Genomic DNA, 14,883 nt, shown 5'->3' with positions numbered 1-14,883 from the left:
ATAGAACAATTGCTATTATGTGTGGAATAACCAGCCTCATATCGCCAACATGCTTCTATCTAAATAATTCCTGAAGGAGTTAAGACCATAGAGTAAGCTATCCTGCCAGGTTTAGCCCATATTGGGATGGACTAGGCCAGGCATGTCCAAAGTCCACTTTGGGGGTCATATTGGCTCACCGGCTGGTTTAATCCTGCCCCTGTGGCAGTTTATTATTTCCTGGGGTAAAATCCTAAAAAAAGCTAAACAACTTCAATCCTAAAAAAAGGTAGGCCCTCACGCATGTTCACTTCATCAAATCTAGCCCTCTTTGAAAAAAGTTTGGACACCTCTGACTAGGCAATCAGGCCTTTGTTCCCCTTTCAGTCTTCCCGAGAAGTTCAATATGTGAGGTCTGAGCTGGTTGCTCCAAGCTCAGACCGCATGGCTCTTAAAAGCCATTATTTGGTTCCATATCAATAATTTAGGAATTTTCACCACTGTAACAAAGCCTGTGTTTTCCGACTGTTGCATGGAAAAGCACATGAACTTTAACGATGTAGCAACCAAGATGTGTACTTCACTCACATAAATGTTATTAGCACATTTTTACATCCATTCATCTTGGCTGGGACATGCAAGAACATCTGATATTCTAATAACACCTTAAATACCTTGGTAGATAATGCACACTGAACTAAATTTAGCTCGTAGTTTCTTGCCTCCAGTTGATAGAGTAATGCATCTCAGACCAGGCAAAGTTCCAAGAGCCTTTTATTTTCCTCCCCAAGCCCCAGAAACAGTTGGTGCAGCAAAGGTCTAGTGAATGGATTGTTTGTGTCGTCGTTTTTTGTCATTACCTACCTCAAGGCTGAATAGATTCAATGCAGTAAAATAAAAAATAAGAACACAGAGAACAAACAGAACCAGGACTGAGAAAGCATTTATTCAGGTTCACGGTAAGGTAGTATTGTATATTAAATGCCTTGTGGTTAAAGTCTTCACTTAAGTAGACATAGTCAGAATATTATTTGCAAAATGTTTTTTGCTCCCTTTTGTTCAGAAGTGGCGAATTAAAGTCAGAAATTGAAATCTATTTATATATAATAACCATAAACTAGGTATTATTCTGTTACTGCTTTCTGGTGATAAAATACATATGTTCAGTCATAGTCACTGGACTCGAAGGAGCCCCAGGAAGTCGTCCAACTCAAATTCTAATCCCATGTTTATACCAGGGCCAAGCAGGAAACCCTCAACCCAATGAAATGGCAGCACATCCATCAAATTTAAGGACTACATGCACCAATTCTGAGATCAGAACAGGATAAAGTCCAAATTACCTTAATTTGGATATCTCCTTTGCTACCATGGGGTACCCCACTTGTACATATATTTGGCACATATTTGGAGTCAAATTTTAAAAACACTCTCTTGAACAGACAGCTGAGTAAACAACCCAGCCAATATAAAACTGGCGTTCAACAGATTTGAGAGTCAGTGTTTGTGATGTGAAGATACTTCCCATCTTCAATTCTGGCTACGCTGAAGCATCAAAGACAGTTGTAGACAAAAGTTGGATGATTGGTTCTTTTATGACTGTGCCTCAGGCTTGTCTCCCACATGATAATTTTCCACAAACCACTACCCATGACTAAAATCCCATGATGAGATGGATTTGTGAAGGAGTGACTTTGTCAGGTTTGCCTTCTGTGAGCCCCTCCAATGCTACAGGGGAAATCTGCAAGACCTTAAGGAACTACTCTTATAAAGTTTAATATTTATATGTTTCTCAGCTTGCTTTTTCCTGGTGAACAAGTTTTACCTATTATAAATACCATGATTAAACTAAGCAAATAGGCAACAGCACTGGATAGTAAAAATTCATATTTATGTGAAGCTGCTTAAATGGACATTTAAGATGAAATCTCTCTCTCTCTCTCTCTCTCTCTCTCTCACACACACACACACACACACACACACCCCTACAGTATCAAATGTAACTGGGAACAAAGACTACAGGGAACAGAATTTAATGGATTGTGATTACTGTTCTGGAACAGAGTGAACCTCTTTATAGCCCATGAGAAGATGATGTGAACTGAATTCAAACAAAGGACTGATAATGGATTTTACTGCATGCTACATGGTGTTGGTTTTTTGTTTTTTGTTTTTAAAAAAGATGTTCTCATAATCTCTTTATCTCTTTCTGTTAACAGAGCCTGAAGTTTTTTTAAAAAAATATATATGTTTAAAATAAGAGCAGTGCTGTTTGGAAAAATACAGGGATATGTATTTCCATTTCTTGTTGTTTTTTATCTTCCTCCTGTGTAAGAAATGCTGGTTACCTTCCTATTTCGGTGAACATTGTTAGGTTTGGATTATTTGATGTTAATTTAATTTCATCTTGTTCACTGAAGTTGCTGCTCTTCCTTCCTCTACACACCTTCCTATTTCATAATAAGGCAAATCAATTGTACCTCGGCCAATGATTTAAAGAAGAGGCTTAATCTGTGTTCCCTCTCCATCCTGTTATTTTTCACCTCACTCCAAATCAAATGTTCAGGCATTATGTTCTTCTCTAATCAACAGGGTGATGATGAAAGAAAACATGATTGCCTTATTGCCTCCCTGACCTCCCTGAGGGCGGGCAGAAAACATGCTGGGTTGAAAGGCCCACTGGCCTGATCCTTCAGGACTCCCCTGGTGCTCTAACAATGCATCATGTAAACATGCCTACTTATTTTCAATATTCATATACCATGCTGTAGCAGAAGGTTTGCATGAAAAAAGAACAGAAAAACAACAAATTATAAAAATGTGACGAAAGGGGGGGAAATCTAAAACAACAATTTTTGCAGTCAAATAAAACCAAAATAAAAAGCAGCAGCAAAGAATAACAGCTTTAACAAAGTACTAAAAATATTTAAGATTGAAAATCTGAAAATATTTAAGGAAGATCGGGTGAGCCTCTATGGGAAGGATATTCCAGGACCTGGGTGCCAACTCTAAAAAGGCCGTGTCTCTAGTAGCCAGTTCTTCAACCTCATTTGGCAGGGTACCCAGAGAAGAGTCTTAGAAGAAGCAGTAGCTCTGTGTAGGAGAAGAGCAGCAGCAGTGGCAGCCCCCCAGCAGTGCTGAGTTTGGGTGGAGCATGGCAGTGGCAAGGTCAGGGGAGCTCCCGGTTGGCTGCCTTGGTTTCCTGTAGGCATGCATACATCTGCAGGATGCCCACGCCACTAATCTGGGACTCTTCCCTACCTTTCCACCAGCCTGTCTTGACAAATGCCACCGCTGCCACCGCTGAATCTCTCTGCACTCTCCTTTATTGCCATTGCTGCTCTGAACATATACGTGAAATGAGGTGATCCTTCAGGTAACCTGGCTCCAAGCACTAGGATTTTACAGAACTTTCAAGATGTGGACAACAACGTTTGAATATTCTCCTGCCCATGATACCTTGAGGTATGATTATTACTGAAGACTGCTTTGGTTGTCTTCAAAGGTTGTTTTTGAAGTAGAAAGATACATATTCCCCTAAGCACAGATAAACCGCACAGGAGCACTATGGGGTTTGCACAAGAGATCTTTCTGATGGATTGTGCTTATTGATAGATTGAGTAGGAAAGAGGCAGAAGATAAACTATTTCAGGCTATGGTATCTACCAAATGTCTCTCCTATATAAATCACACGTACGTTTTTCTTATTGTGATATTATTGTTGCTAAGCTGGGCGTTTTCTGACTAAAATAGAACTATGGTATTTTACTATTTCCTGAGTAGCCATCTGTGTTTCAGTCAATTACTATAAACAAATTAATTAACCACTCTGTGCTGAAGCAGGCTGCTTGGTGAGCTGATGACTCCCAGTAGAGACCACACCACAATATCTCTGTAATGGTATCTTATTGACAGAAGCTGTTCGTGGCAAATGGTTCTGGAGCAGTCACTCTGTGACTGTGTTCATGAATGGCTTGATCAGTTTAACCCACCAGATTCAGGATAATTGTGAAGAACTTGGTCTCTCTTTCTGCACAGCTTTGAATATGGGGAATAGTTACAGCATGACCGACAAAGGCGAGTTAACATTTATATCTACATAACAAAGAAGGATAAACCATCGGCCCTTCAATCAGCGTCCCCAACATAAACAAAACCAAAGTTCTTATAATTGCACTTCTACACATGTATTTTTGCACACATTTATCCTTCACTATTTTCACTTCTTTCCCCTCCCTTCTCCCTGCTTCCTTTCTCCCTACAATCAGGAACTCTGGATTGCAAGTGTCTCAGGGCAGAGATCTGCCTTTTGCCTGTGTACGGTATAAAATGTCATATACCCTGGCCATGCTATAATATCTCAATATCATATATGTAAATAATTCAGCACAAGGCTTTTTTTTTTAATGCTGCACAAGATGAAAAACCGTATCTGTAAAAAGCAGCTGTAGTTTTTCATAGCTTCATGTGTTAATAAAACGTGACAACCCAAATGATGGTGAATTTGTCATACTCGTTGTCACGTTAACATTTTTCTCTTACAACTGGACTAGGTGTATCTCCTTTTCCCTTGAGTCTGCATGCTCTTTCACTGACGCCTACACTCCCTTAGATTATTCTTTTTTTTTGTACTCTGCCAGCCTAACAGACATTTCTCGTAGAAAGACTCATACAATTACCTAATGGTGCAGAACAAGCACGACAGCCCTCTCTGCTGCGTGCCCCATTTCAGCAAGGATATGTTCGGTATGACTCAGAATGAATCAGACTGGAGAAAGAGAACTACAGCCTCACAAACAATGGATGGCAGTCTACAATTTAGAGCCAGAATACCGCACTGCCTAATCAGCGTTGCCCAACCGCCAATTGCACTGTTCACTGTGCGTCCGTAATAGAATTTGTGTGTATACCCACCGTGGTGCCCAGGAAAAATAAAAGCTGCTGATTAACAACAGCAAGTCCCAAATCACTCCTAATCTGTGGGTATGAAATTGTCTGCGCAACTGAAACCAAATATTAATTATATAAATGAAATCAAGTTCTTTGGGCAGCCTTTTGGGCACGGATTCTGAATGAGCAGGGGAAAGTTGAGAGGGGACAAAAAGGGTCTTTGCCTTCACATGTCACAATTGGCATCAAAGAAGCACCATCCTAAGAAAAAATTAAGAGTGCCATTGCAAGGATACGCTAATCCCAGTGTTTTTAAACTCAACTCCCATGAAGCACTGTGATCAACAACAGAAGTTCCCCTAGCATAGATGCCAACTCGATGGAGCCCTGGCCCCTTCGTCCCCCTAAAAATATTTTCTGCAAGTTGGTGCCTCCCTCCCTAGGGCAGCCACCTTCCCAAAAGTCAAGCACCCCCCCCCCCCGCTTTTCCTGGCTTACGTCCTGAATTTCAGCACCATTTCTGGGGGAGGCAGGCAGTTAGGAGAGGTGAATTGTAGGGGGGCAGGAGGTAGGCAAGCACATGGCCATAGCCAGGGGGGCAGCTCCCCCTAGATCTACAAATATTAGTGAAAATCATTTTGTGGGAGTGGGGGGGTGAGAGGTGAGCGGGGCAGGGGGAAGGGGAGGCCCGTGTCCAGTTGTGTGGGGCAGAGAAAGGTGCAGGGAGTGGGGGGAGAAGTGGGGGTGGGGGGGCCCAATATTTTGTCTAAGTTGGTGCCTATGTCATTATTGTAGTTAACCAGACCTACAATAACATTTTATTTTTTCTTTTGTGATGTATACAATTTCTTTCTTGGTTCTGCTTTGTTTTCTACTATTTCTTTTCTTTTCTTCTTTTTCTTTCTTATCTTACTCTGTGCCCTTGTAATTATGTACTTTTTATTTTTCAATAAAGAATATAAAATAAAAACAGTTGGCACCTATGCCCCTAGATACTCAGACAAGCAACCAAGCAAGCCTGATCCAGAAATTTTATTGGGTTTATCACTTGATCTGCGGATGTTGCAAGGACCAAAAACTTCCATTATCCCAAAGCAGCTTAGCCAATCACTACAGATGGTAGGAGTTGTAGTCCAACAACATCTGGGCTCCCTGGAGGGCTGCTGCCAGTCAGTGCAGACAACACTGGGTTACATGGACCAGTGGCCTGACTCAGTATGAAGCAGCTTCTGGTGTTCCTAATAAAATTGCACCAGAACTCTGTTAGATCTCCTGCTGACAAGACCTTACAAGTGCTTTACAACTACATTAGCTAAAATAATCAGTCCACAAATCAGAACTTTTAATATCAATTAGTTTCTCGGCAAGGAACATTAGCTACTTATCTTTATCAAAGCATTAGCACAGTGAGCCACTGTTGCAGGAGGAGTTACAGAACTGCTATAAGAGGTAGCACTTTGATAGTGTGCAAAGCAAAGAATAAATTTGCTTCTCATGTGGCCAGCATGACTAAGCCGCTTCTGGCAAACCAGAGCAGCAAACCAGAGCAGTGCACGGAAATGCCGTTTACCTTCCCACCGGAGCAGTACCTATTTATCTACTTGCACTTTGACGTGCTTTCGAACTGCTAGGTTGGCAGGAGCAGGGACTGAGCAACAGGAGCTCACCCCGTTATTGGATGAATCGCCAACCTTCTGATCGGCAAGCCCTAGGCTCTGTGGTTTAACCCACAGCGCCACCCACATCCCTTAAGTGTGACTTAAGTGGATGCCAAGAAGAGTACAGGAAAGCTGTCGGCCTGACGTTAAGAGTCAGGGATGCAATGTGGAATAAAGTCGCTTCTGAGGCCCCTCTTGGATTAGGGGCCCTGAAGCTTAAGCTTCACTACTTTCATAGGAGATCTGCCCCTGTCTAAGCTAGTTAGCCTGATGATAAGGTGAGAGAGGGTGGCTTCTTTTGCAATGTTCCTCCCGATTCTCTTGGAAAGCTGTTCTCCTCCCCCACCTGCTGGCCAGATCCAAAAGTGGACAGGACTGCTGCATCTTTTAGTTCTGCAGAAGCGGAACCTTCAGTAGGCACAGCTTGCATGACACAACTGTTAAATGTGTGGGTGTCCAATCCTCTTTTTCACCTAGCTGTGTGGAGAAGGACAGGAAGCAAGTGGGAGAGTTAGGCAAATGGGAGAATTCGAAGTTGTGTATTCTCCCACTGCCTCCCTAGGAGCAACCTGGAAACCAAAGGCCTGATTCATTTAGCATTTGGGGATCTCCTCTGCATTTTATAATTTGTGCTACAGCTACTGCAATGTACCGATTTGGCCACAGCCTTCCAAACAAAGAGGGCTTGTGGTCTGTTTTTATTGTGTGTAGCATTCATGGCGTTATAGACTGAGAAGCTTTTTACTGCCATCCATTTAGCTTTCCCCCTGCTTGCTCTTTATCATGTTCTGGATCTTTACACTGATTCACATCCCTTATAAGAACAAAGTCTGTTTGACACTACTAAGGAATCTTTATTACCTCCTAGTAAAATCCAGTTTATAGCTGTTTCCCCTCACAATGTCATATGTATTCCAGTCACTCCTCCAGTCTTCACAAGTGATCATCTGTCAGTTCAGTGGTGCCTGAACAGTATTATACGTTGCCACCTGCTGTAGAAGTGATGGAAATTTCTTCAGAGAAAGAAAAGTAACACAGTGGTGTATGTCCAGCTCAGGCAGTGACTAAATCAGTGTTTCCCAACTGGGATACTCCAAGGGGGGCACAGGTGAAAGTTACGTAAATGGGGGGGGGGGCACAACATGATGCTAGGGGGCCACAGAGGGAAGTGAGAAGAAAAAAAATCTTTTTAACAAAATCCTGATTGGCTGGCTATCTGATTGGGCAATCACAAGCAGGTAAGGGGGCAGCCCAGTGCTTATTTTTGGCACGTTCATTTTCTTTGAGCAGTCCTAGTTTATTTGCAGGTGGAGAGAGCGATTGCTGAGGCTCCCAAGTGCCTGGCCGAGCAGGGGTGTCTGGAGCTGCTGACTTGCATCTAGTAAATAACTGTCTACTCTGTCGAAAGCTGCACTGAGTTCAGTGGGCCTTACTCCCAGGTAAAGGTGTGTGGGGCTATAGTGTTTTATCTAGGCAGCCAAGGCTCCTCCGGTTGACAAGATCTTTTTACACCAGGTCAGTAAGGGCCACTTGCTTTTTAAAATTCTCCTATAAAGAACTCTCTGTGCTCCTTTTGCAGACACTCCAAGTATCCCTATTTTCCAGGGACAGTCCCTGATTTACAGAAGTCACCCCAGTTTCTGATTTGATCCCGGGATGTATCGCTTTTCCTTAGGACGTGCCTATTTTCATCTGAGAAATATTGGAGGGTGTGGTAGGACATCCCTATTTTTATCAGAGAAGTGATGAAAAGAGATTTTCAGTGTGAGGGCCGTATCCCAGTAGCTTCACTGCCTACATAAATTAAAATAGCCATACTTACTCACACATGTGTTGGGTTCTGCCCAATGGGGGGGGCAGTGTGCATGTGTGATGTCACACAATGGGAGGGGGCCTGTTGGGGCCCACCGTTGCCACGGGGAGGCCCGCTGCCGCTGCAGAATATTGAGGGGGCCTGGCCCCCTGCTTGAAAATTTTGGGGGGTGGGGTCTTGGCCCCATGCCCCCACCTATATGGTGTCTCCACTTACTCATGTGTGAATTCCAAATGGGAGGGGCTACTATCATAGGAAGAGTCCAATCAGAGAGCACTTTGCCAGGGGACCCATGAAACCTGAAGCCAGTCATCATCTGTCAACATCCATCTCTTTGGAGCAAGATGTGATTTCCATCTGGCAGCTCCACTGTCTAATAAGTGCACTTTCTAGTGGAGACTCAGTTCTGCGCGCTTAGTAGTTATTTATAAGGATAAGCTTCATAGTAGTTCTGTAAGTTGCATTGTGGAATTGTCCGTAGGCTGCCTTTAAAATGGTACATAATAGACTGCTGCAAGCAAGAATGGGAAAATAAAAGGCTTCATTCCTCACAATTTTGAATAATAGATTTCAGCAGAATCCTCAGTTCTAGCATGAGAGATGCCGGATAATGTGCACTTTATTGTTCTTTACCTCTGGATGCAGTGGAAATTCATAGTGCTGGAGGCAAAATATGTCATCACAAATACGTTATTGGTGTACACATTGCCATTAAGAGATCTCTAGAAATGCTGATCTTTTGAACTCATTTCAGGAGGCTTAGCTGATTACCTGATCTCTTTCATTTTGACAGCATTACTTTTACCTTAGTACAGTATTAGTCATTTGTCAGCTGATCAGAGATATTCCACAATGATCTTTTATTGAGAAGGTTAAACAAGGGGGTGGAGAGGCAGGGAAGTCTTCTTTCTAACTAAGTAGGACCTGCAGGAAGATTCCCCAGGCCTTTTGACACCTCCCCTCTTGTGTGTAAAAATTATGCAGTTTTGGCTGCACAAAAAGCCAAACGTGTATAATGATGGCTGTTAATATGTACAGGGATGTGGGTGACGCTGTGGTCTAAACCACTGAGCCTCTTGGGCTTGCTGACTGGAAGGTCGGCAGTTCGAATCCACGTGACAGGGTGAGCTCCCATTACTCTGCCTTAGCTTCCGCCAACCTAGCAGTATGAAAGCATACCAGTGCAAGTAGATAAATAGGTACCACTGTGGCAGGAAGGTAAATGGCGTTTCCGTGAGCTCTGGCTTCCGTCATGGTGATCCGTTGTGCCAGAAGTGGTTTAGTCATGCTGCCCACATGGCCTGTAAAGCTGTCTGTGGACAAACGCCAGCTCCCTCAGCCTGAGGCGAGATGAGTGCTGCACCCCAGTCACCTTTGACTGGACTTAATCGTCCTGGGGTTGTTCACCTTTTTTAAAAAAACCAAGTATGCTATTATTGTAAATCTTTTTTTAAAAAATCCCTTTAAGATTAAACATTAGCATCTTTATTTTTGTAAATGTGAGTAATTTAAGTTGGAACTGTTCTTTGGAAATTAGTATTGAAACTGATACTCTTACTGTCAAATGCAGTGTTGTTCGCAAGTCCTCATATTTTGTGCATATGGGGACTGAAGGCTGAAGACCAATGTCCTAATTTGTCATAAATGCTTTTAAGATTTGTTTAAAGCAAATCTTAGTGGCTTTCCATTTTGGAGGTTTAAGTTATTCACATGGGCTTTCCACTGGGCTAATGTCACAGAATGGGAATTCACCTTCCTCTACACTCCCCTGGAACTGTCCATGCATCCTCAAAATGTGTTGATTTGTACACCGTAAGAATGTAAGAGACTGATGGATCAGACCAGCAGCCCATTTAGTCCAGCATCCTGTTCTGATAGTGACCAACCACCAGGCACCTATGGGAATCTCTCAACTGCACTCCTAATTATTATTATCATTATTAATTATTAATTATTTATACCCCACCCATCTGGCTGGGTTTCCCCAGCCACTCTGGGCGGCTTCCAACAAAATATTAAAATACAACTAACTCTTAGCAAGTACTTCAGCCTCGCTGGCATTTTAAGTATTCCCCAGTGCCTTTACTATAGGAAACTCCATTATTTGTGAGGAGAGGAAAGGCAAACGTAGCTTAAATTTTAGTGAAATAATCTGCTAAACCTCCGCAGTACAGGAGCGACTCTTGGTCATTATGCAAAGCAGGAGAATTCAGAGAATGCAGGTGCCTTCCTGTCTTCCTAGGATTTTGTTTTCAATAATAATAATTTATTATTTGTACCCTGCCCATCTGGCTGGGTTTCCCCAGCCACTCTGGGCAGCTTCCACAGAGACCAAAAATACACTAAAATGCCATACATTATAAACTTCCCTGAACAGGGCTGCCTTAAGATGTCTTCTGAATGTCAGGTAGTTGTTTTATAATAATAATTTTTCAATCCCACAGCTTGGCTTTCTTCAGCCTAATTTTGTCAGGGAAAGTATTTTCGTTGCTGCTGCTGTTAAGCAGCTGGGAACGAGAAACCCTTAAGAACTAATGCAAATAATCAAGGGATCTTCCAGAAGATCTTTCTGCCTTCCCCTAGACCAGGCGGAATCTTGATCAACTCAAGCACCTCCAATTCCCTCTTATCATTTAGACTGCAATCCTGTGCACCCTCAATTCGGTACAATCCCCACTGCGCTTAAAGGGGGCTCGCGCGGTGCTTCTGAGTAACCACAACAAACCCTCCAGCTCCGCCCCGCCCAAGCTTCGTCCCTCAGACGCCTTCTCCCGCCCTTGTCACGTGGCCTCCTTACCCCTCAACTGCCTCCTCGCTACCCGCCTCTCGGGCCCGGGCTCCCATCAACGAACCAATCAGCACGCGGGAGACGGCCCGTTCTGTTACGTCAGAACCCACGCTCTGGAAGCCCTTAAAAAAAATAAAAATCCCTAGCCTAGCCGAACTGCCCTTGCTTCTGGGGTTTTAATTGGCCTTCGTCACCGGCAAAGCCCCGCCTCCGAATGCGTGTCCGGAGTGCCGATTGGCGATCAAGCGGGCTGCTCGACACTGACCTGTCAGCGGGTCTTTAACAAGAGGACGGGGACCAATCACAGGCGCCCTTTCTTTTCGGGCTGGCAGTTTGAAACTGTCAGGCTTCTCTTGCTGGGGAGGTGAGGAGCGGAGGAGGCTGCTCAGGTGAGGGAGGCGGCTTTCGGGGGAAGGGGCTGCGGGGACCTCGAGCCAGGGGCAGGCTGGAGAAGCACCGGGTCGCGGAGGCGCGTCACTTTCCTCGCGTCCTGACGCGCAATAGGCTCCATTCTAAATTCTGCATCTGCCCGTTGCCTAGAGGGGCGAAAGCGTCTCTTCCCTTCTCTCCGTGCAATGCACCCTTCGCAGCACTTCCTTCTAATTGCACGCTTCTGCCTGGCGCCTTCTAAGGCCTGTTGGCCCCTTTCCGACTCTCAGTGCATGCACTTGTTTGTGCCTACTCAGAAGTAAGCCCCATTGAGTACAGTGGGACTTTACTCCCAGGTAGGTCTGTAAGAACTGCGGCTTTCCTGTACTAGTGTACCTAGCGACGCTCTCTTTTGGGTTGCCTAGAGGAAAGCAGGAGTTAAAGGAGATGGTGAGCGTGAGAATTGAGCCCGTGTGGTTAGAGGGCTGGGCTGTACAGGAGAGCAGGCTTCATGATCCCGACTCGATGGGTGGCCTTGGTCCAGGCATAGGCAAACTCGGCCCTCCAGATGTTTTGGGACTACAAGTCCCATCATCCCTGACCACTGGTCCTGTTAGCTAGGGATCATGGGAGTTGTAGTCCGAAAACATCTAAGCCTCTGTCATGGCTTCATGGCTCCCACAGTAGAGTTTCCCTATGCCTGGTCCAGTCACTCACTCTCTCAGCCTAACTTGCCTCACAGGATTGTTAAGAGGATGAAATGAGGATGGGGAGAACCATGCAGGCTGATTGGATCTCTTTGGGGGGGAATGGCGGGGTGTGAATGTAGTGAGAAATAAATAAGTAATCAAAAATAATGTTGCCGCTGACTGAAGACCAATACAATAAAAAGAAGAAAAAACATATGGGTGTGATTGTCAGTCCAGTAGCCTTACTGCTACAAAATGCTTGCTAACATGCCTTTTACACTACTGTTGTTAATGTGCACAACATATGTTTTTTCACAGCACTTTAATTCACATTCCGTGAACTTGAGCAGACCCATGCTTGAAGGTGCATGTGTGTGTTTTAAGTCTGTTGGGTTGCCTAAGCAACCTGGTTACCTACTTTTCCCTCATGGTAGCTCAGTCGTTTCTTACTCCCAACCTAAGCCATATGAGCTGTCTTAGTGACTATAGAAAAGTTGCTGTCTCCCTCTCTTATGCCCTTATTTGAAATTTGGAGATGAGCTTCTTTGCAGCCTTCTTGTTACTGTGCGTGATATGCTTTAAACACTCTTTAAAGTGCTATAAATTGGCTACTTTGCACATTTTCAGGACAGCTGGATAAAATTGAAATATGTCCGCCTTAACCTCCTGTGTCTGCATCTGTTGTGCATTAGCCTTAAGCAACACTTTAGAGCTGATTAAGATAAAAGCTTGATTGAAATAGGAGCTGAAAGAGTATTTCTGCATGCTGTTGGTACCTTTACTTGAGTAATGCTTCCCCCAAAGCAGTGAACTGCTCCATTTGTCTTAATCAAGACCTGCAGATTCTGCTTATGTGACCTTAGAAGACTCTTTACAGTTATTCAAAACAGGTTCTTGCCATATAGGCTGGATCTGTCTTATAACTTGAAAGAATTTCTAGCAGGCTCCATATTTGGAGGGTGGAAGCTTAATGTATGGTATAAAGAAGGTGATTATATAGACCAAATTAGGTTATTCTGCAGTGCAAGCTAACTTGCTTCTAGTTAATCTGTGAATATGTGTTAGAATGTTTTATGATTGTCGGTCTTAACTTGTACATTGAATTGAAAAAGAAAAAGAAAAAGAATGGTATAGAGACAAGGTGTCAGGCCATGTTTTAGATTTTTACCTCTTTTTGTTTTACTCTGTGTTTTAAGCAATATTTCTGGTGCTTATTTATATTTTATTGAATAATCCCACTTTTCTTTTGAACAAAACTCCAAGTCGTTACCAAACGAATAATTAAAAACAATATCAAAGCCTATGAACAGTAAATCAATAATAACAAAACAGCAATATCACTCCCCAAAAGCAGGGAAAGCAACAAAATCCCTTATGATTTAATTCAATATAATATTCTAGTTAGTGTAAATAGGAGGTGCAGATTCTTCTGAGAAAACCAGCCTTATTACACTTTTTTGGAAGAGACTGGCAAGTAAGGAAGTACTCTGCTTCCTGGCCTAAATGAACCACAAATATTGAACTAGAACTGGTTATGGAAAAGTTTGTGACCCCGTAAGATTACCTGCCTCAAGTTTGGAGCCCATTAATGATTTAGAAGAACATTTGGCCAATATGAAGAAAAGTGATTTGGATAAAAAATGAAGTTCACCCTCTGGATTTTTTTTTTTTTAAAAAATAGGTATACCTTAGTGTGGGATGTCATCATCTGAAGAGAACAGCACAAGTCCAGTTTTACCAAAAGACTCTGATCAAGGGAGCTCTGTTTCTTCAGAACTTCAGGTAGGCTAGAAATAGTTTTCGAAAATTGTGCAATGTTTTTTAAAAGTGCATGTCTTAAGAACTGTTAACTTTCATTTAGATCCTGTTAACCTGTAAATCTAGCAGAATGAAACAGTACAAAATGTCTGCAGAGAAGAGTAAGTGTAGTACAATGTACATCTCCGTAAATAAATGCAGCATGTTGACCTTTTATAACGGCCACAATCGGATGTTCAAATTTCTAATCTTCTGCTATGTATTTTCATCTAAGGGTGGGCACAACGCTGCCACACTAGGCTTAGGTAAGGCTGGCAGGTGGACCAGCAGCCAGGGCTCTGAGTGGCACTCTGCACATGTTTGTTCAAAGCGTGCTGTTAGGAACCAGGAATGTTTGCACATTTGGACTACAGATCAGTGGGTCTAATCCTCCTGATGGCTATGCACAGGCCCAAGCATAATTTGAATGCTGTTTGCTCCCTGACCGTAGCTCTTCCGAGGAAACCAGATCCTTAGCCCATCAAGAAGGCACACTTTCTCAGTCATGAGTGGGCGTTTGGGTGTCAGCCCTTCAGAGAGGGAGAGCCACCTTGTTGACTCTGAGTGTGAGTACTTGGGTGAAAAGGTTGTCTGTTTCAGGATGATTGCTGAAGTGGCTTCTGAGTGGCAATATTGTAGAAGCTGTGTCGTAAGTAATATTATTAAATTTCTGTCCCACCCTTCTTCCCAAAAGAACCCAGGGTGGCAAACATCAAAATGACTGAACAATACAATTTAAAAATAAATAAATAAGAAACATTTAAAAATATTTAGAACATCTAAAACATTTAAAAGCTATTGTATCTCACAGTTCCTAATGTCAAGGTTGCCCTGGCCAGTATCTTTTAGCCATCAAATGTTGGTAATAAACAGGAATGTTCTAAAATTTCTTCTGAAAGT

At 43.1% G+C, this 14,883-nt stretch overlaps 1 protein-coding gene across 4 annotated transcripts in view; it reads left to right on the top strand.

Annotated features, from left to right (window-relative positions):
• Positions 1-11,400: 11,400 nt before the first annotated feature.
• Positions 11,401-14,883, top strand: part of POC5 (POC5 centriolar protein) — a 34,893-nt gene continuing 31,410 nt past the window's right edge. For 2 of the 4 annotated variants that reach the window (XM_079995575.1, XM_079995572.1), the window contains exons 1-2: positions 11,532-11,853; positions 13,868-13,968. In XM_079995575.1, the coding sequence (XP_079851701.1) occupies positions 13,885-13,968 (84 nt within the window). In that variant the 5' untranslated portion in view covers positions 11,532-11,853; positions 13,868-13,884. The other 2 variants (XM_079995573.1, XM_079995574.1) reach the window with 2 other exon arrangements.

Source organism: Podarcis cretensis (genome assembly GCF_951804945.1).
Source record: "Podarcis cretensis genome assembly, chromosome: 11".
Taxonomy (NCBI): Eukaryota; Metazoa; Chordata; class Lepidosauria; order Squamata; family Lacertidae; genus Podarcis; species Podarcis cretensis.
Note: the sequence above shows the minus strand (reverse complement) of the source record. Positions and strands in the feature narration are given on the sequence as shown.